General features: G+C 43.5%; 1 protein-coding gene across 2 annotated transcripts in view; it reads left to right on the top strand.

Annotated features, from left to right (window-relative positions):
- The window catches only part of col11a1a (collagen, type XI, alpha 1a), a 100,366-nt gene that overhangs the window by 24,136 nt on the left and 56,384 nt on the right, over positions 1 to 19,846 (top strand). Inside the window, exons 5-20 of one of the 2 annotated variants that reach the window (XM_064949203.1) lie at positions 706 to 831; positions 3,537 to 3,647; positions 4,455 to 4,565; positions 7,586 to 7,879; positions 9,246 to 9,299; positions 9,527 to 9,568; positions 9,881 to 9,943; positions 12,567 to 12,641; positions 12,905 to 12,988; positions 13,765 to 13,821; positions 14,634 to 14,687; positions 17,392 to 17,445; positions 17,708 to 17,761; positions 17,924 to 17,977; positions 19,529 to 19,582; positions 19,683 to 19,727. In XM_064949203.1, coding sequence (XP_064805275.1) covers positions 706 to 831; positions 3,537 to 3,647; positions 4,455 to 4,565; positions 7,586 to 7,879; positions 9,246 to 9,299; positions 9,527 to 9,568; positions 9,881 to 9,943; positions 12,567 to 12,641; positions 12,905 to 12,988; positions 13,765 to 13,821; positions 14,634 to 14,687; positions 17,392 to 17,445; positions 17,708 to 17,761; positions 17,924 to 17,977; positions 19,529 to 19,582; positions 19,683 to 19,727 — 1,332 coding nt within the window. The remainder of the gene's footprint in view (positions 1 to 705; positions 832 to 3,536; positions 3,648 to 4,454; positions 4,566 to 7,585; positions 7,880 to 9,245; positions 9,300 to 9,526; positions 9,569 to 9,880; positions 9,944 to 12,566; positions 12,642 to 12,904; positions 12,989 to 13,764; positions 13,822 to 14,633; positions 14,688 to 17,391; positions 17,446 to 17,707; positions 17,762 to 17,923; positions 17,978 to 19,528; positions 19,583 to 19,682; positions 19,728 to 19,846) is intronic. The other variant, XM_064949204.1, reaches the window with a different exon arrangement.

Genomic DNA, 19,846 nt, shown 5'->3' with positions numbered 1-19,846 from the left:
CTGACATTTTGTTTATCACAGTCTGACACAAGATTGTAAATACTGCACTTCCATCCGTGACTTTCTGTCTGTTGTCTGTCTGTTGTCTGTCTTTGCACCATCTTAAATCACACCTTTGCTCTTCCCGCTGCTCAGACAGCACACATGGATTCCAGGTGTTTCGTCCTTTTGTCTTCCTGATGGTACATGCTTGTTTGATTTCCCTGCCTGGCTGGGTAAACCCGGGTGGTAAGAATAATAATTGACTTACCCAGCCAGTGTCTAAACTCGATTTCCTGTGCCCTGTGGATGAGTGTCTTGTGGTATGTGTCAAGCTGTTTAACCAGTTGGCTAGAATCACATTCCATTTCCCTTACTACCCTTTGCTAGCCTGAGAACTTTGAGACTGCACTGCCACAGACGATAGGGGGGTGATGGGATGAAATGTTATCTGACGTTATGGTTATGACGTTCTGTCTGTCCTCTGTACTTCCTGCTATGACCTTGTTTTATCTGATGTGAACGTGTTTTTTTCCCGACAGTACAGGGCTCAATATTCATCAAATCAACGACTAAAGATAGACATGTTTTGGATTGTTATTCTGGTACATACTATACAATACTGTGTTGGTCTGCTCTTCTAACTCTCACCAACTGGAAGGGTTAGAGGTAAACAGGATTTTCCCACACCTCACCCTTCTTCATTTCCTCCTTGTCTTTCTGCAGGGTGACATCCAGCAGCTGCTGATTGTGGCCGATCCTAAAGCAGCTTATGACTACTGTGAACACTACAGCCCCGACTGTGAAACTCCCCACGGGCACTCCCTGCAGGCCCAGCAGCCCGAGGACGAGGTCAGTATGCTGAGGGCCACAGGATGGGATGGGGGGGGGCACTATGGGGGTCCCAGTTTCAGGTCCCCAGTGTGAATAAGTGCACCTGGACCTGCCAGCTCTTGAGATCCTTATGGGACCCTATGCAGCAAATCATAGATCCTAGATCCTAGACACACAGGACATACAAAGACTCACTAGTCCGTCTTAGAGCATCATTAGATGTGTCAATGAATTGCCGTATTTCTATAGTATTCACTTCCTTTACCTTTAACGTCAATAGAGGAAGGAGCGAGGGGATTGCAGTCTCCTCCAGCCATGAGGGTCTTATCTCAGTACAACACCTAATGATCTTTTCAGAACACTCTTGAGGTACTTGCTCTTGAATTTCCTTACAGGTATTTTTTCTTTGAATTGTACCACAGTGGAAATGATTTAAATGCCACGATGTCTGTGTCCACTTTGGCGAGGAGAGTTCTATGGCTCGTTCGTCTAATGCATTTCACAGATCCACCGTAGCACCAGAGCCAAACCGCAGGGACAGAACACAGAACACAGCCATCCACGTGCCTTAACACTGTCCTGTGAAGCGATACATGACATCTGTGTTATCCACAGATAAATACAGTCATTAATACACCTATTAAAAACACTTAGAAACCCACAGTAGAACAATAGGGGAGACCACAGGAGAGGGAGGGACTCATCTCTAACAGTCTGCTGACAGTACATATTAATGACCCCCCCCAGTCTCCTTGAGGGTCCAGTATTTACTCAGAGTGCCTTGCTCTTGGTGTCTTGTCTGAGCGGTGCCAGGATGTAAATCTGCCGACTCGCCTGGACGGGATTCTCCATGTGGCCTCTCTCTCTCTCTCTCTCTCTCTCTCTCTCTCTCTCTCTTTCTCTTTCTCTCTCTCTCTCTCTCTCTCTTTCTCTCTTTCTCTCTCTCTCTCTCTCTCTCTCTCTCTCTCTCTTTCTTTGTCTCCCCCTCTCTCTCTCTCTCTCTCTCTCTCTCTCTCTCTCTCTCTCTCTCTCTCTCTTCTCTTTCTCTCTCTCTCTCTCTCTCTCTTTCTCTTTCTCTCTCTCTCTCTCTCTCTCTCTCTCTCTCTCTCTCTCTCTCTCTCTCTCTCTCTCTCTCTCTCTTCTTTGTCTCCCCCTCTCTCTCTCTCTCTCTCTCTCTCTCTCTCTTTCTTTGTCTCCCCCTCTCTCTCTCTCTGTCTCCCTCTCTCTCTCTCTCTCTCTCTCTCTCTCTCTGTCCCCCCCTCTCTCTCTTTCTCTCTCTCTCTCTCTGCCCCCTCCTCTCTCTCTCTCTTGCTCTCTCTCTCTCTCTCTCTCTCTCTCTCTCTCTCTCTCTCTCTCTCTCTTCTCTCTCTCTCTCTCTCTCTCTCTCTCTCTTTCTCTGTCCCCCCCCTCTCTCTCTTTCTTTGTCTCCCCTCTCTCTCTCTGTCTCCCCCCTCTCTCTCTCTCTCTGTCTCTCTCTCTCTCTCTCTCTGTCTTTCTCTCTATTTTCTCTCTCTTCTATGAGCCCATGGAAGACATCTCATCAGTCCCATTGTCAGCTATGCAGCTGGATGGGGACTAACCCTGATTCATCTGTGAAGGATGCAATTATTTTAACCCCATGTCAAACAGTCAAGTTAAACCTCTGACTGTTTGATATACAATGTTATCAAAACAATGAGTTTCATCAGATAATGTAAAATGTAATGTATATTCAGTACACAATTTACTCCAAATGTATATGTCAGTATACGTAGCTCGTCATTGATTACGCACATGAACATGTTCAGTCTTCCCACCTATAACTACCAGGATGAGGAGTTTTACTGCCTCTGTTCATTCAATAAATCCCTTCTCCACTTTCCACTTCCTCTGAGTCATATGATAGTGTTTTATTATGTTCACTGGGGATGCTGTTAACGAGAGCATGCCAGACACACGTGCAGCTCCTCATTGTAACCACATATAACCACAGGGAAAGAAAGGGAAATCAAAACTATCAAGAAGTTACACGTTCAGTAAATCCCACTCTTTAATCTACTCTGCTTCAGATGTAGGTGCTATAGGATGGAATTGAAACCGCTGCTATGACGGCAAAGCTCCATTAACCGAGCCCTGCCATATTACATGCAGCTGGTGTTGTTCTCATGGCTTTCCCTGATGTACCCCTCTGCTTTTTAATAGCTTTTGCACACCTCACCTGTTTATACATCTGTAGCTCTCACGTGGTTTCCATCATGTGCTGTTCTTAGTGGTTATTTCCATGTTTGGAGCGTTAGCCATGCTTTAAAGATCAATGGCCAACTGATGCTTAACCCTAACCTCGCCGTGCAGATTTATTGTTTAAGAGCTAGCTATCGCTCCTAAATGATATTACTATAATAGCAAAGTATTGTCTCGTGCTGTGCAGCTACACATCAGCTTTGTAAACAAGCGTTAGCCATGGATTTTCATTGGCAGAAAAGCTACACAGCATATCGTTGGAGACAATATTTTGATGACTTACAATATGCCACGCTAATTATTACATTGTACAATATTATTCATATTTTTTCTGTGAATAATGCAATCTAATGAATGTAACTTGTGACAGTTTTAATTCATAATATGTCCACGACGGACATGTTATATGTATATCATATTTTTTCGGACAAAAAGGAGTTCTATGTTATGCTAATGCTAATGCTAACATGCTAATCCTAACATCTCTCCCTCTCCCCCTTCAGTACACCACTGCTGATGACTTAGATTACACTCAGTTCTATGATTACTCTGAAGTAGAAGGAGAGACAGAGAATGTTCCAACAGACGAGTATGAGGCGGGTAGTGACCCTCAGGTAAATGAAATACTGAAAAGACAGAAAAATACATTTATTTGTCCTGTGGTGTCTTAATGTCAGTTATTGTGGTACCTCTTATGCCCTCCCTCCCTTTCCAAACTTTCTGATTGACTGTTCTGATCTATGCCTTGATGTGTCAATCAAACTTGTATTCATAGCTCCAAGACCCGCCCTCTGCTCTCACACGGCGAATGCCAGCTTTGAATGTTTGTCTTATGTTCAGTTTGTAGCTCAGGTTGAAAACATATCCCACAATTTCTGGTGTCGTTGTTTATTTTCAACCCCAGCTCTTCAACTTCTCAATGTTGTTATGTGTTGTCTTGTTCTTCTATCACCATAACCTTCTTCCAGAGAAAGAAACGTAGTGTCTACATGAAAAAGAAGAGGACCCGAAAGTCCCTTAAGTCTAAGCCCCTAAAGTTCCAGGCCTCTAAACAATCTGCAGCTAAAAAGTTAGCGGTCGCTAAGAAGAAGAGACAGATGAATGGCTATCATGGCTATCAAGCTACCGCGCCGGAACTACACCGATACAGAGTATTAGGGGTAACAGTACCAGTAAAGAAACATCAGATCACATCCAGATCTTTCCTCTGACGTTTTCTGGGGAAAATCTGTGATGCTAGACTGAAAGCTATACCCCCCCCCCCTCTCCTACACTGCCTCTCTAGACCCAGCAGAGTTGTATCCAGCTGGAAAGGCCCAAGCGAATAGCACCTTGTGTTGTGCTCATTCTGTTTTAACCCGCTTCTATGTTCTTCTTCTTCTTCTTCTTCTTCTTTCCTTTTCGATGTGACACAACTTCAGCTAAACAATGTAGACGGAGAATACACTGAGTATACTGACAGTGAGCTTGACTACGGAACTGTAGAGGGTACTCAAACTCAGTCTCCCATTGCCACCAGTGGACCAAATGAGGTAACTTTTTACATTTCATATTTAGTTTTTTATTTACTTATTACTATAAGAAAGAAGGAGCAGTTTTGGGGGAGTAAAAGAAACCAGGAAGACGTATTACCAAAGGAAGTATCTGGTATGAAATGACAAAGACAAAACAATTCAAATGTAATTGTTCTGTTTTGAACATTGTGTTTTTTTTGTCGGATAGAGGATATTATTAAGCATTAGAAAGCTACAACAATATGTCATTCATGGCTTTATTCAATCCACTTAGTACTATCCACTGACCTGTAAGTATATTTTGCATCCTATAATGTAGCCTCAGTGGATTGCCATGTAAATAATGTGTAGCTTTCTGTTGTTTAATTCAATTCTGGCTAAGGCTGCAGTTTCATGCGTATCTAATATGTATGTATGTATGTATGTATGTATGTATGTATGTATGTATGTATGTATGTATGTATGTATGTATGTATGTATGTATGTATGTATGTATGTATGTATGTATGTATGTGCATTGCAGTTCATCAACAGTCATCTTACAGGATACTGATTAATTGCTGGATAATGTTTGTACAGTGAAATAATAATCAGTTATCTGCCTCCCTCAGTATAGATTGATCTATTAGACGGTAATGGTATTATAATGGTATTATAATGGTATTCCAAATACAGTATTTTGGCCATTTATATTATTCTGGTATAGTCACACTGCCAGTTATATGACAAGCAATAAGAACTATTTGTGAAATTAACTGGGTCACAGCTGAAAGGAGAAACAAGATAGGAATATATTTCATGATCGTTTTTGATTAGAAGAAAATAAATGTTTTCTTTAGTCTGTGTGGCTCTAAGACTTTGCTAGAGGCCTTTTGTGAAATAGAATCCCCCCAGGGTGTAAGTGAAGCAATATGTCGTCAGTTTAGAGGCCCAACAAAGGGATTCTCCATATACACAGTCTGCGTTCAGAGGCATCACAAACCAAAAGAATCTTAAATCCAATCATCAAAGTCACATTTGATGTTTACTTCATGGACAAAATGTACCTTTTACTTTTAGGAGTGGTGTACTTTTCTGTATGAGATTGATGGTACAGTAGGTAGGTGAAACGATTTGATTTGCAGCCTTACCCATGATTGACAGTATGCAATGGCCAATCATAAAAGGGCAAATTTCTCTCTGTGGAGAACCAAGCCCCTCCTTCTAGCCATTAAGTTTCTGCTGAGTTAAACATGGGGTTTGTGTTCTGTCTCCAGTGAGATATGGGTGTCACAGCAATCACCCCTGCTCAGCCGTAGATGGCCATCCCACTGCGCAGCTTTGGATGAATAGTTCTCCCAATTGCACCAATAGAACTATGATCAACCAAGCAGAGGAATCTTCACAGCTGATTATGATACTTGTTGCACTGTGTTACGGCAGTAGCAATATGTTCCACATGGATGTGATTTCACTGGGTTATCTTGCCCTTGATTGCATATAATTTAAATTGACCATAGTGTAAAATGGAGTAAGCTGGGCCCTCTGGATCACCTTCCCCCCCCATTCTCCCCTACATGCCAAAATCTGGTTCTCCATCACTAAATTTATTCTGATATTATCAGCTCAGATACCTGTGTCATGACATCCATTTGGTTGGCTTCCTTCGCGAAATCCACAACGATCACTCGTTATGACAGTGCTGTTGAGTGGTTGTTGAGCTTTGCCAAATGCAGAGTATGTCATAAATAATACAGTCACATGATAAACATTTGGTATCTATCCACATCATCTAGTAAATGTAGTATCAAATCCCTGGTACTCTTATGTACTCTGCATTGAACATCAAATCCCTGGTACTCTTATGTACTCTGCATTGATAATCAAATCCCTGGTACTCTTATGTACTCTGCATTGAACATCAAATCCCTGGTACTCTTATGTACTCTGCATTGAACATCAAATCCCTGGTACTCTTATGTACTCTGCATTGAACATCAAATCCCTGGTACTCTTATGTACTCTGCATTGAACATCAAATCCCTGGTACTCTTATGTACTCTGCATTGAACATCAAATCCCTGGTACTCTTATGTACTCTGCATTGAACATCAAATCCCTGGTACTCTTATGTACTCTGCATTGAACATCAAATCCCTGGTACTCTTATGTACTCTGCAATGAACATCAGATCCCTGGTACACTTATGTACTCTGCATTGAACATCAAATCCCTGGTACACTTATGTACTCCGCATTGACCATCAAATCCCTGGTACACATATGTACTCTGCATTTTTGCACATTGCTATATTGTAGATTGACCATTTATGAAATATGCTTGTAGTGTCATTTCAGATTTACTTAATCTATTTCAGTCTTTTTTCACCATTGTACATATATAGATATGCTGATGGTATGTATTATGTTTGTGCAAAAAATACTGAAATAACCTAAAGACTGAAATGACCTAAAGACTGAAATAACCTAAAGACTGAAATAACCTAAAGACTGAAAGAACCTAAATTCTGTCTTAGACCTGACTGATTGATGTAAATTCGATCATCTAAATTGATAATGTTTTTGTTTTTTTAAGTCATCAAGGTAACACTTTATTTGTCCCTTCTTGTTTTAGGCCTTTAGTCAATACTGGACGATGATAATATCTGTTGCATGACACACGTACAGTGCATCAACATTACGGAGTAACAGACACCAGTTTGTTTCACTGTGAGAGACTAGTCCTCAACGTAATGACTTCCAGAGTAACCATATATGGTTAGACAATAATTGCACACTATCATAAAGTTAAATCAATATCTCACCAACAAAACATATAGATTTCCACAAGGGTAAATGGGACTTAAATAAGGTGTTACCACATTACCATAGCCTTCTCCATGGATCACCCTGCGTTTCATTTTGACCTGCTAAGGCTTTACATAGACAGTAGTCTCCTCTACCTACCTATGACTGCTTGACTAACAACCCTGTTCCCTCCATTGCTCACCCCTCCACCTCCCTCCTCCCCTCAACGCTCCGCTGCTTGGGTAACATAAGGCTGTCGAGGAGGAGATTGTTGCTGGTGACTATGTTGTCACTGGAGCCGCCCCACTGAGTCAGGAGCCCACCGGTGCCCCCGAGGCTGGCCTGGACAGTGTGGACCCCGGAGTGGACGAGTATGACTTTAAGGAGTATGACCTAGGGGGCGTGTTGGACAATAAGCAGTATGAGTATGGGGTGTATGATGAGTATGGAAATGTGGCCGCTGAGCTACCCAACCACATGGATACTGTTGAAGAAGAGGTGGGGCTGGGGGTTCCCGCGGAAACGGAGGAATTCACCCAGACTGCAGTAAGTATGGCACCCCTTGCCCCCCGACTGAGGGGTGTGTGCATGAACCAGGGGTGTGGTTATGGAAATCACAACTCTCTCCCTTCAGAAGCATTGTGGCTCTAGTTTGTCTTGGCATGGGGAGTTTGTCTGTCATTGTCATGCAGTTTGTGTGTGTGGAGGCTGTGTTAGCTTGAATCATACACCTCACCTTCCTTCCCAGTCTGTGAATGCGTTTGTCTGCCTGCGCTGTCCCACTGTCTGGATGGGCTAGACATTTTAGGGGTTGGTCCGATTGGGAGAAGGAAAGTGCATGACACTTTTAGGTAGCAGCTTGCCTTCGACTTAACTTCAACACAGCCTAGGTCTGAGGGAACGGCAATTACCCCCTACCACAGAGCCAACTGTATGTCTTTACACACACACACACACACACACACACACACACACACACACACACACACACACACACACACACACACACACACACACACACACACACACACACACACACACACACACACACACACACACACACAACCTCTTCTACTCACTCTCAGCTCACACACACCCTGCTTAGACCCTGCCGAGTTCACCAACTAAGCAGACACCAAGTACAGAAACGGGCTTCTTAATGAGCAGTATGTGTGACTAGCTCAGTGGAGAACACAAAATTGTAGAATCCACCGCCCAAACTACCTACCACAGAAGTAAATAACCATAAGACAGTGAATTCTACCACTTCCTCTCCACATTTCCATTTTGAGTTATGTCTGCTTTAATGTCTTTGAGACAGGAAATCATAGAGCCCATGGCCGTTAGTGTTTTGAGACCATCAGGCCGAAGCTCTCATGGCAGGAGACTTCTACTCAGTATACTTGCCTTGTCACTCATGTTATATATTAAAACCAAGTCATTGGTGTTGATTCCCTGTATGTTTCATCCAGTCATCCTAACACACGGTCCCATGTGATCCATATGAATGCAATGACACTGCTTTCCATTCCACGCATGTTGATCCATCCTCCTTCATTGAGACTAACATGTTCTACCTGCTTCTGTCTTTCTCTATCTCTGCTCTTCATTCCTTCATTACTGTAGTTGTTGACTAGCTCATCACACGTCACTCTATTCAATCTGGTGTGTCCATATAAGAATATGATACTGGATTGACACGATTGTTACACTTTTGTCCTTAGCATTATACTCTAGTAACAAACCTCATATTCCTATATGCCGCGCGTCGATAAGATCATGTTCTTTGCTCGTGGAATTGCCTCTTTCATTCTTCTCACCCCATCATTCCGCCCATCCCCGCTTGTCATTGATCCAGTGACTGTAGCTCCATATGAAGAAGCTCATACAGGTGTCCTCCCTATCTTCACAGGTGGCTGGTGGTGGGGAGAAAGGAGAGAAGGGCGAACCCGCTGTGATCGAACCTGTAAGACCCTAAACACAACACTGCCGGTGTTGAGGGAATACGTGTACCCAAACAAATTGTGTCATACAGGAAGTTGAAATAACTGTTTGGTTATTAATGAATGTACTCCTCCATGCTGTGTAGTGCTGTGTAGTGCTGTGTAAGTGCTGTGGTAATTGCTGCCCCATGTTTGTGTTTCTCCTTGCTGTCCCGTTTATTCATTCATGTTGTCTGTCCATCACTTTTAGGGCATGCTGATTGAAGGACCTCCTGGACCTGCAGGCCCAGCTGTGAGTAACACATATCTATTCATCCTAAGGCTATGGGAACGTCCATAATGACCCCCTGTTCCCTTTATAGTGTACTACTTTTGACCAGGGCCATAGGGCTCTGGTTTAATGTAGTGAACTATGGTGTCATTTAGGATGTCAAAAGAATGGGACAGATCTTTACTCAAACCTCAATGAAAATGTTCTATTAAGTAGCATACTGTACATGATTTGTGAGTCAGCCTCAATGTATAGGGATCTATCTTAATTCAGGATTCGGGCTTATGTAACAACATTGCCGTGCCTTGTTTTGACTGGGTTGTGTTTCTGTAGGGTCTACCAGGCCCCTCAGGTCTGCATGGACCCCCTGGTGTTGCTGGAGATCCTGGTGACAGGGTGAGTCTCTGTTCCTGTATACTCCTCGTTCTATCTTAATTTCTCTCTCTCTCTCTCTCTCTCTCTCTCTCTCTCTCTCTCTCTCTCTCTCTCTCTCTCTCTCTCTCTCTCTCCCCCCCTCTCTCTCTGTCCCTCTCTCTCTCTATCTCTCTCTCTCTCTCTCTCTCTTTCTCTCTCTCTATCGTTCTATCTCACACTCTCTGGCTCTTATTTCTTTCTTTCTATCCCTCCCTCTCTCTCGCTCTCTTTTTAATTCTCACTCTCGCGCTCTCTCTCTGTGTAAGCATGTGTGAATGTGTGTGTTTATGCTACCTCTGGGAGAAAGAAAGTGCAGAGGGAGAGATGGAGAGGAAGAAAGATGAAGGAGTGAAATGGAGAATTCCCATGTCAGGTCTGTCGTCAACTGTGTTGCTTCCTGGGGCTCAGTCAGGAAGCAACACAGTAGTTTTACAAGGGAGGTTTGTTTCCCTTGTCTTGTCATGGTCAATCTGTGTGGTCCCGTCACATAGGACGGTCTCTGTCTGAGGGCAGTTTAAGTCATCTAGTGGTTGTAGTTTTTATGTTTGACAATGACTACAAACGATCTACAGTGAAATTACTGTAGAATATATACACACATTAACAGAGACTGAAGAGACAGTTGAAAAACATTAAATTAGAGAGAGGGAGAGAGAGTGGGGGATGAAATAGCAAGGGAGAAGAGAGAAGGCATGTGCAGCTGGATGGAGAACTAGGGAGACAGAGAGAGATGAAAGGATGACTGTAGGGTGGAGAGGAGGTGAAACCCACAGATGGTTAAAGTCTTGTTTTCATTAGCTCCAACAGTACAGCTGAATCCATGTATAAAGTCATCATATTGTGTTTTCAGGGCCTTATTAAATGATCTCAGAGTAGGATTGCTGATCTAGAATCAGCTTTGCCTTTTAGATCCCAATGAATATGATTACATGGACAAGGGGGACCTGGACATAGATCAGCACTTCTACTCTGAGATGCTTTAATGAGTGTTATAGCCTGTTGTAGACAGACACTCGTAATCAGCATTAAGCTGTGGCAGAATACTTAGAAATGGCTTCCTTTCTTAACACACCACAGACTGACGGTTAAGGCACTTGGTTAAGGTCACAACCCTTTGATTTCCTCAATTCCTACAGAACCAGATCATTTGGAATAGTAAGATAAAGTTACGTGCTCAGACCAGCTATTACTGAACATTGTAATCGGCCGTGGAACAGTGTAATACATGTGCTGTAACTCACTAGGTGGCAGTATGTCAGTTTGCTCTATGAATGGAAGAATGAACGAATGAACAAATTCATGAATTAGAGAATTAGAGAATATATTTCAGTAATTACAAAATATGTTTCAATAGAATAATTTGTGTTTCATTTAATATTATTGAATATATTATACTATTATACTAATATTATTAGTACTGGCAATAGTATAAAATTAACATAAAATCATTAACATTTTTTGTTCTGTTTTTCTTGGAATGGCTACAATCGATCACACACACACACACGCACACGCACACACACACACACACACACACACACACACACACACACACACACACACACACACACACACACACACACACACACACACACACACACACACACACACACACACACACACACACACACACACACACACAGAGCCAGGCACGCAAGTGGCTATTGGTTTTGGAGAGAGAACAGAGCCATTGCTCACAGAGAGGCCAGGTTATTCTGGTTGTGTGAGGAGGGAATGGAGAGGCATGCTAATGATGCCAACTGTCCCTGGGCAAACACACCTCTGCCATTTACTGTGTGTGTTTGTGTTGGCGTATCCCTATGTGTGTGTATAGTTATATTTACAGCTCAACATGATCGTTTCATATTGATGCGTACTCATTTTGCCTAATAATCACAATTCCTGAACCAAAGAGGATTCGTATTCAGATGATGTTCTTCTCTGCCCCTGAGCAGGGCGTAATACCATACACCTCTAACCAACCTCCCTATAACACCTCACATAACTAGACTAAGTACACACTTGCCATGTGTACCATAAATTAGTACTTCTTTGTCCAGCTGCAAATGTCCTTCCACCCAACGTGACACCACTCTGTGGTCAGTGTAAGTGAAGGAAATGGGTCAGGCCGAAAGGACAGGATAATCACCTGGGCTGCTGTGGAGTCCTCTGCTCTGATACTTTACTCAAGTACACATGGTAAAGTAGTTATTACAGTAGATTCCTAGATATTCCAGCTGAGTACAGTCACTTCCAGCCACCTGGTAGTGAGGCTATTCTCCTCTCCTCTCCTTATCTTTCTGTTGTTATAATGATGGATGGATGAGAATGATGAGGATGTTCTTATTTTCCCTTTGAGTGGTGAACATAGGGTGTATGTTTCTCTGCCCCTCCCTCCCTCCCTCCCTCCTCCCTCCCTCCCTCCCTCCCTCCCTCCCTCCCTCCCTCCCTCCCTCCCTCCCTCCCTCCCTCCCTCCCTCCCTCCCTCCCTCCCTCCCTCTCTCTCTCCCCCTCTCTCTCTGGGCATGTTCTAACATGGCATCTTTCCATCCTGATGGTTGTTCATTCAGATTTATCACCTCCTCTCTGTGATTCCTTTTCCAAGGGTCCCGCAGGGCGGGCTGGTCTGGCAGGAGCCGACGGTTTACCAGGTCCTCCTGGTACCATGCTGATGCTGCCAGTAAGTACCAGACCTGACATACAATCCAATAAACACTAATATCTACCAGTATTTAAATGTATTGGCAACTGTAAAGCACTTTACGACAACTGCTGATGTAAAAAGGTCAAAAATAAATGAATTGATTGATTGTCTTGCTTGATCATGATCCATATGTTGTCTTTCTTGGTCCATATCCTTGATTGATATTTAGATGTTCGTTGTTCACACGCAGCACGATTGTGATTTGTCTTTTGTAAGGCCTGTGTTTCTCTGTGTGACAGTTCCGTTTTGGAGGGGACGGAGAGAAGGGACCCGTGGTGTCTGCTCAGGAGGCCCAAGCCCAGGCCATCCTCTCCCAGGCTAGAGTGAGTACACCAGGGCCGTAATTGGCCAAAGAGGGCCGAATGCCATGGCTGCAGCAGGGCGAAGGGGGCCAAAGAGGGCCAAATGCCATGGCTGCAGCAGGGCGAAGGGGGCCAAAGAAGGCCGAATGCCATGGCTGCAGCAGGGCGAAGGGGGCCAAAGAGGGCCGAATGCCATGGCTGCAGCAGGGCAAAGGGGGCCAAAGCAGGCCAAGCGGCTCCAGTGTAGAGCCTTTGGGGGGTAAAACTGGCACAGCTGTGTCTCTCTTGAAATTAAAACTTTTTTTTTATTAAAAAGAGAACCTCATTGGCATTTCAGCTATCTTGCTCGTTATAAGTGTGGGTCTTCTCACAGCTGTGGTTCATGGTAAGGGGGGAGTGGAGTGATGGGGGGCCCTGAGAGAGGTGCTGAGCAGGCTACAGGCAGGACCACAGCCTGTTTGGACAGATACAGGAGGCATTTAAAAATACTACAGGAGTTCATGACCCACGGGTGGGCCATCCCAACAGACCAACAGGTGACTGAGGAAAGAGAGAGAGAGAAGGAAAGGATTGGGTCTTGTACAAGTGTAGGCCATTGCGTCATCATGTTTCACCTACGGTAAACCCCTGACACCACAGAGGAAGAGTAGTAGTGGGCTATAAGAGAGTGTTTGAGTTAGGATGTTAGGATGTCTGTGGGGCGCTGTGGCATATGTAGGGTGTCTCGTTCTGACTGGTGATTTTGTCATCCCTTCCCTTCTCCACCCCCCTCCACCCTCCCGCCATCTACCCCACAGCTCGCCATGAGAGGTCCCTCAGGTCCAATGGGTCTCACAGGAAGATCCGGTCCAGTGGTAATTTTCAGTTCTTCCACCCGTCATAACACACACGGCCAAACACGTCCCTCTTGCTAAGTCTTTCCACCTCATGTAAGGAATGGTGACCACAGGTCATCGACTGCCCTGTCAGAAACCTACCAAGTATTATGTTACAATTCACCGCTATTTTTCATCCTTGCTATGAGCTATTAACCAGCTATATAGGTCCCTGAGTTGAGATGAAACATGAACCAGATTAGAGGGTTGAAGCTTCTTTTTATAATTCTAGTGCATTTCCCTTTGTGTTCATTTGATAGGTCTACCTTAGGTTTTCCCCTTTAAAACCACAAAGTTCATGATAGTTCTTAAAACTTGGCTGTAATTATTAAATCACTAGTTGGGAATGTTTCAGTCGTGAAGACCGGTAAGGTGCTTCAAAAGTTCTACCGAGCCCAGCAATAGAACCCCACCATTTTAGACTTAAGTATAGCTGACACATGGAGATGTTCAAGATGAAACCTGATTAAAGATACTCACACATTTAGTCATCCTATCTAAATCCTTTTAAAAACAGTTGAAGATGAAGAGTTATTACTTTGCCTGGAATATAATTCTATACAATGGTTTTGTAACATTGTTTTGATAAACTTTTCCTTTTTTCTTCAATTCATGTCAATGAATCTGTTCAAACAACACAAGAGGCAGCAACTAACAGCTAAATGTCGCCATCTGCTGTTTCCTTGTGTGAAACACATACTCACCTCACTGGCTGTGTGGAGTTGTGATCAAGCCATAAGACTGACTTAAGGTTTGTGTCCGTGTTTCTCACTGGTCCATCTCTATCTCAGGGTGTTCCTGGTTCTGCTGGACTTAAAGGTGATAGTGGAGATCCTGGTCCTCAGGTGAGAGGTTGAACATATACCTGTAGACTACCCATACCTCACTACAGTTACTCATACCTCACTACAGTTACTCATACCTCACTTCAGTTACCCATACCTCACTACAGTTACTCATACCTCACTACAGTTACCCATACCTCACTACAGTTACTCATACCTCACTACAGTTACCCATACCTCACTTCAGTTACCTATACCTCACTACAGTTACTCATACCTCACTACAGTTACCTATACCTCACTACAGTTACTCATACCTCACTACAGTTACCTATACCTCACTTCAGTTACCTATACCTCACTACAGTTACCTATACCTCACTACAGTTTCCCATACCTCACTACAGTTACCCATACCTCACTTCAGTTACTCATACCTCACTACAGTTACCTATACCTCACTTCAGTTACCTATACCTCACTACAGTTACCTATACCTCACTACAGTTACCCATACCTCACTACAGTTACTCATACCTCACTACAGTTACTCATACCTCACTACAGTTACCCATACCTCACTTCAGTTACTCATACCTCACTACAGTTACCTATACCTCACTACAGTTACCCATACCTCACTACAGTTACTCATACCTCACTACAGTTACTCATACCTCACTACAGTTACTCATACCTCACTACAGTTACTCATACCTCACTACAGTTACTCATACCTCACTACAGTTACCCATACCTCACTACAGTTACTCATACCTCACTACAGTTACTCATACCTCACTACAGTTACCCATACCTCACTTCAGTTACCTATACCTCACTACAGTTACTCATACCTCACTACAGTTACCTATACCTCACTACAGTTACCCATACCTCACTACAGTTACCCATACCTCACTTCAGTTACCTATACCTCACTACAGTTACCCATACCTCACTACAGTTACCTATACCTCACTACAGTTACTCATACCTCACTACAGTTACCCATACCTCACTACAGTTACCCATACCTCACTTCAGTTACCTATACCTCACTACAGTTACCCATACCTCACTACAGTTACCTATACCTCACTACAGTTACTCATACCTCACTACAGTTACCCATACCTCACTACAGTTACCCATACCTCACTACAGTTACCCATACCTCACTACAGTTACCTATACCTCACTACAGTTACCCATACCTCACTACAGTTACCCATACCTCACTACAGTTACCCATACCTCACTACAGTTACCCATACCTCACTACAGTTACCCATACCTCACTACAGTTACCCATACCTCACTACAGTTACCCATACCTCACTACAGTTACCCATACCTCACTACAGTTACCTATACCTCACTACAGTTACCAATACCTCACTACAGTTACCCATACCTCTCTACATTTACCAATACCTCACTACAGTTACCAGTACCTCACTACAGTTACCAGTACATCACTACAGTTACCAGTACCTCACTACAGTTACCCATACCTCATTACAGTTACTCATACCTTACCACAATTACCCATAGCTCACTACAGTTACCTATACCTCACTACAGTTACCAGTACCTCACGGCAGTTACCAGTACATCACTGCAGTTACCAGTACATCACTACAGTTACCAGTACATCACTACAGTTACCAATACCTCACTACAGTTACCCATACCTCACTACAGTTACCCATACCTCACTACAGTTACCCATACCTCACTACAGTTACCCATACCTCACTACAGTTACCCATACCTCACTACAGTTACCCATACCTCACTACAGTTACCTATACCTCACTACAGTTACCCAAACCTCACTACAGTTACCCATACCTCACTATAGTTACCCAAACCTCACTATAGTTACCTATACCTCACATCAGTTACCAATACCTCACATCAGTTACCAATACCTCAATACAGTTACCCATACCTCACATCAGTTACCCATACCTCACATCAGTTACCAATACCTCAATACAGTTACCCTTACCTCACATCAGTTACCCATACCTCACATCAGTTACCAATACCTCAATACAGTTACCCATACCTCACATCAGTTACTCATACCTCACTACAGTTACCCATACCTCACTACAGTTACCCATACCTCACTACAGTTACCCATACCTCACTACAGTTACCCATACCTCACTATAGTTACCCAAACCTCACTATAGTTACCAATACCACACATCAGTTACCAATACCTCAATACAGTTACCTATACCTCACTACAGTTACCAATACCTCTCTACAGTTACCAGTACCTCACTACAGTCACCAGTACCTCAATACAGTTACCAGTACCTCACTACAGTTACCAGTACCTCACTACAGTTACCAATACCTCACTACAGTAAACCAGTACCTCACTACAGTTACCAGTACCTCTCTACAGTTACCAGTACCTCTCTACATTTACCAATACCTCTCTACATTTACCAATAGCTCACTACAGTTACCATTACCTCACTACAGTTACCAGTACCTCTCTACATTTACCAATACCTCTCTACATTTACCATTACCTCACTACAGTTACCAATACTTCACTACAGTTACCAGTACCTCACTACCGTTACCAGTACCTCTCTACATTAGCCAATACCTCACTACAGTTACCATTACCTCACTACAGTTACCAATACCTCACTACAGTTACCAATACCTCACTATAGTTACCAGTACCTCACTACATTTACCATTACCTCACTACATCACTTGTTATTCACAGGGCCCCAGGGGAGTCCAAGGGTCTGCAGGACAAATAGGCAAATCTGGCAAGAGGGTAAGTGAACTGAGTGACCCTCATCTAGCGCTTGTGTGTGTGTGTGTGTGTGTGTGCCGTGTGAGATCTGAGTGGTTTATCCTAATGAATCAAAAACAGATGTCTGATATGTGCTAAAATCCAGTTAAAATGACCAAAAAAGACAACCTGGCAGTGGACACATAATTTTCTGTAGCTGTATTTCCAGGTAGATGTCATGGCCTGTTTGTTCTTGATGCTACCATGTTCAGCCTATCTCTTTTTCTCTCCCTCTCTCTTGTAGGGTCGTGGCGGAGCCGATGGGGCCCGAGGAATGCCTGGAGAGTCAGGCTCTAAGGTACACGAGGACCTCTGTCTCCTAGTCACTTTTCCCTAGTCACTTGTCTCTGTCAAGTGTGACTGCTCTGTTTTGATCACAATACTGTGTTGTAAACCTATGCAGGATGATGTCTGTGTCGTCTTGGGACTCGGTGGTCATTGTCACATTGTTTCTCCACAGGGTGACAGAGGCTTTGATGGCCTTCCCGGTCTGCCTGGTGAGAAGGGTCACAGGGTGAGTATAGTAACGTCACCACAAAGTCACAAGCTCCTGCATGTTCACCTCTTCCTTAATGGGAATACAGATGTAGGATCTTGATTTGATCACCCTGGTATAGGACAACTAAAACTGTATTTGAGGTTTAAAAAGGCTTTTGAAGTTTGACATTTTCCTTACAACAAAATGTATCACCCCCTACAAAAATGTCCATTAATTATAATCCACATAACAATGAAAAAGTATTTTTGCTGCAGGATTATTCATTTCCCTGAGATTTACCTGCATACTATCTCAGGGAAATGACTCATGAAGAAGACATCAAATGATCAGGATCTCCCTATTCTCTCCCTCTACAAAACATGACTTTCAGTACCTATACTGGTTCACTTCGATTGAGGGTCTGATTTGAAGTCCCCTTCCCTCTTCAACCCGTCCACCCGCTCGAACAAATAGTGAAAGAGAGAGAACATGGGTCGTGGTATGGCCAACGACACAGTATGTTCCAAAAACACGGGACTTTTACGTCTAGTATTATCACTCATTCCAGGGGATCTGAGGTAAATTACAGTGAGATTTAGTACAGCAGGTGATCAAGGGGATACATATTGGTTGACTATCATTGAACAATAGACTAGTGTTGGTCTGAGAAACAAATGGCCTTGGACGTTTATAGGCTTATGGGTAAAAACACTGTTGCCCTATTTGATAAAACCAAATTGGCTTAAAACAAAATGCCAACGCTATTAGACTCTGAACAGGGGATTTTGGAAATACCAGGGTTTTTTGGAAGTTATAAAACGTCTTTGCCATTTTTGGCGACGTTAGTTTGTGGGTGTTACGACTGAATAATCTGTCTTGAGTTTTTGTGTGTGTGATATTGTACAATCAGCTAAGTCCTTCATTCAGGAAATGAAATGCTGAATGATATATATTTATTGTATTATTGTAGAGCTAATCTGAATGGCTTTGAAGTGGTCATTTAAAAATCACTAAATAAAAGTTTGCATTATTTAGACTTAGAGTCGGACCAATAGCTTGGACACATTGATCCTCTTATATCGATCTCTTCCATAGAGTTACTCACCAGACACATAGCCAGGCAGCATGTTGAAGATCTCGGTCATGCTACAATGATACACCTGCATATACCAAACTCCCAGTGCCAGTCCTGTTCTGTACTGTCTGCTTGAAGGGCACTTAGAAGAGGCAAGCCACACAATTCCCCCACCAGGCTAAATAGGAGCTTGGGCTGCAGAGAGGTAGAGAAACAGAGAGAAGGGACAGAGACGAAGACAGATATTAGGAGGCCTCAGATATTCCCAGCCTGGGCGTGCGGTTCCTAATCCTGGCCTGGGTAACATCAAGGTAACAACAGAGTCAGTCAGCCAGTCAGCCAGCCAGCCAGCCAGCACAGCCAGCCAGTCTGAAGTAAATAAGAGGTTGTGAGCGGCTTCAAGTCTACAGCTGGCCTGGGCCAATCCTCTTTTATAATAATAATAGCACACATCTCTCTCTCTCTCTCTCTCTCTCTCTTTCTCCCCCTCTATACCCCCCTCTCTCCCATAGGGGGAGACAGGACCACTGGGACCACCTGGAGCCCCTGGAGAGGATGGACAGAGAGTGAGTATCCTCTCCCCCTTCATCATCCTCCCACTCCTCTTCTTCATTTACATCCCTCCGTCTTTACTATGTAAACTAACTGTTTTTCCTCTCTGTGCAGGGCGAGGATGGAGAGATCGGGCCAAGGGGATTGGCTGGAGAGAGTGTAAGAAAGCGTCCACTGAATTGCTATTAGGTTTGAAAAATATGACCCTACAGTGTAACAACAGTATTGGAGTAATACAAGTATTCAACCACCCTGTTATGACCTACTATCTCCTCTGG

Source organism: Oncorhynchus masou, chromosome 30 (assembly GCF_036934945.1).
Source record: "Oncorhynchus masou masou isolate Uvic2021 chromosome 30, UVic_Omas_1.1, whole genome shotgun sequence".
Classification (NCBI taxonomy): Eukaryota; Metazoa; Chordata; class Actinopteri; order Salmoniformes; family Salmonidae; genus Oncorhynchus; species Oncorhynchus masou.
This window is presented reverse-complemented; position numbering and strand designations above follow the sequence as displayed.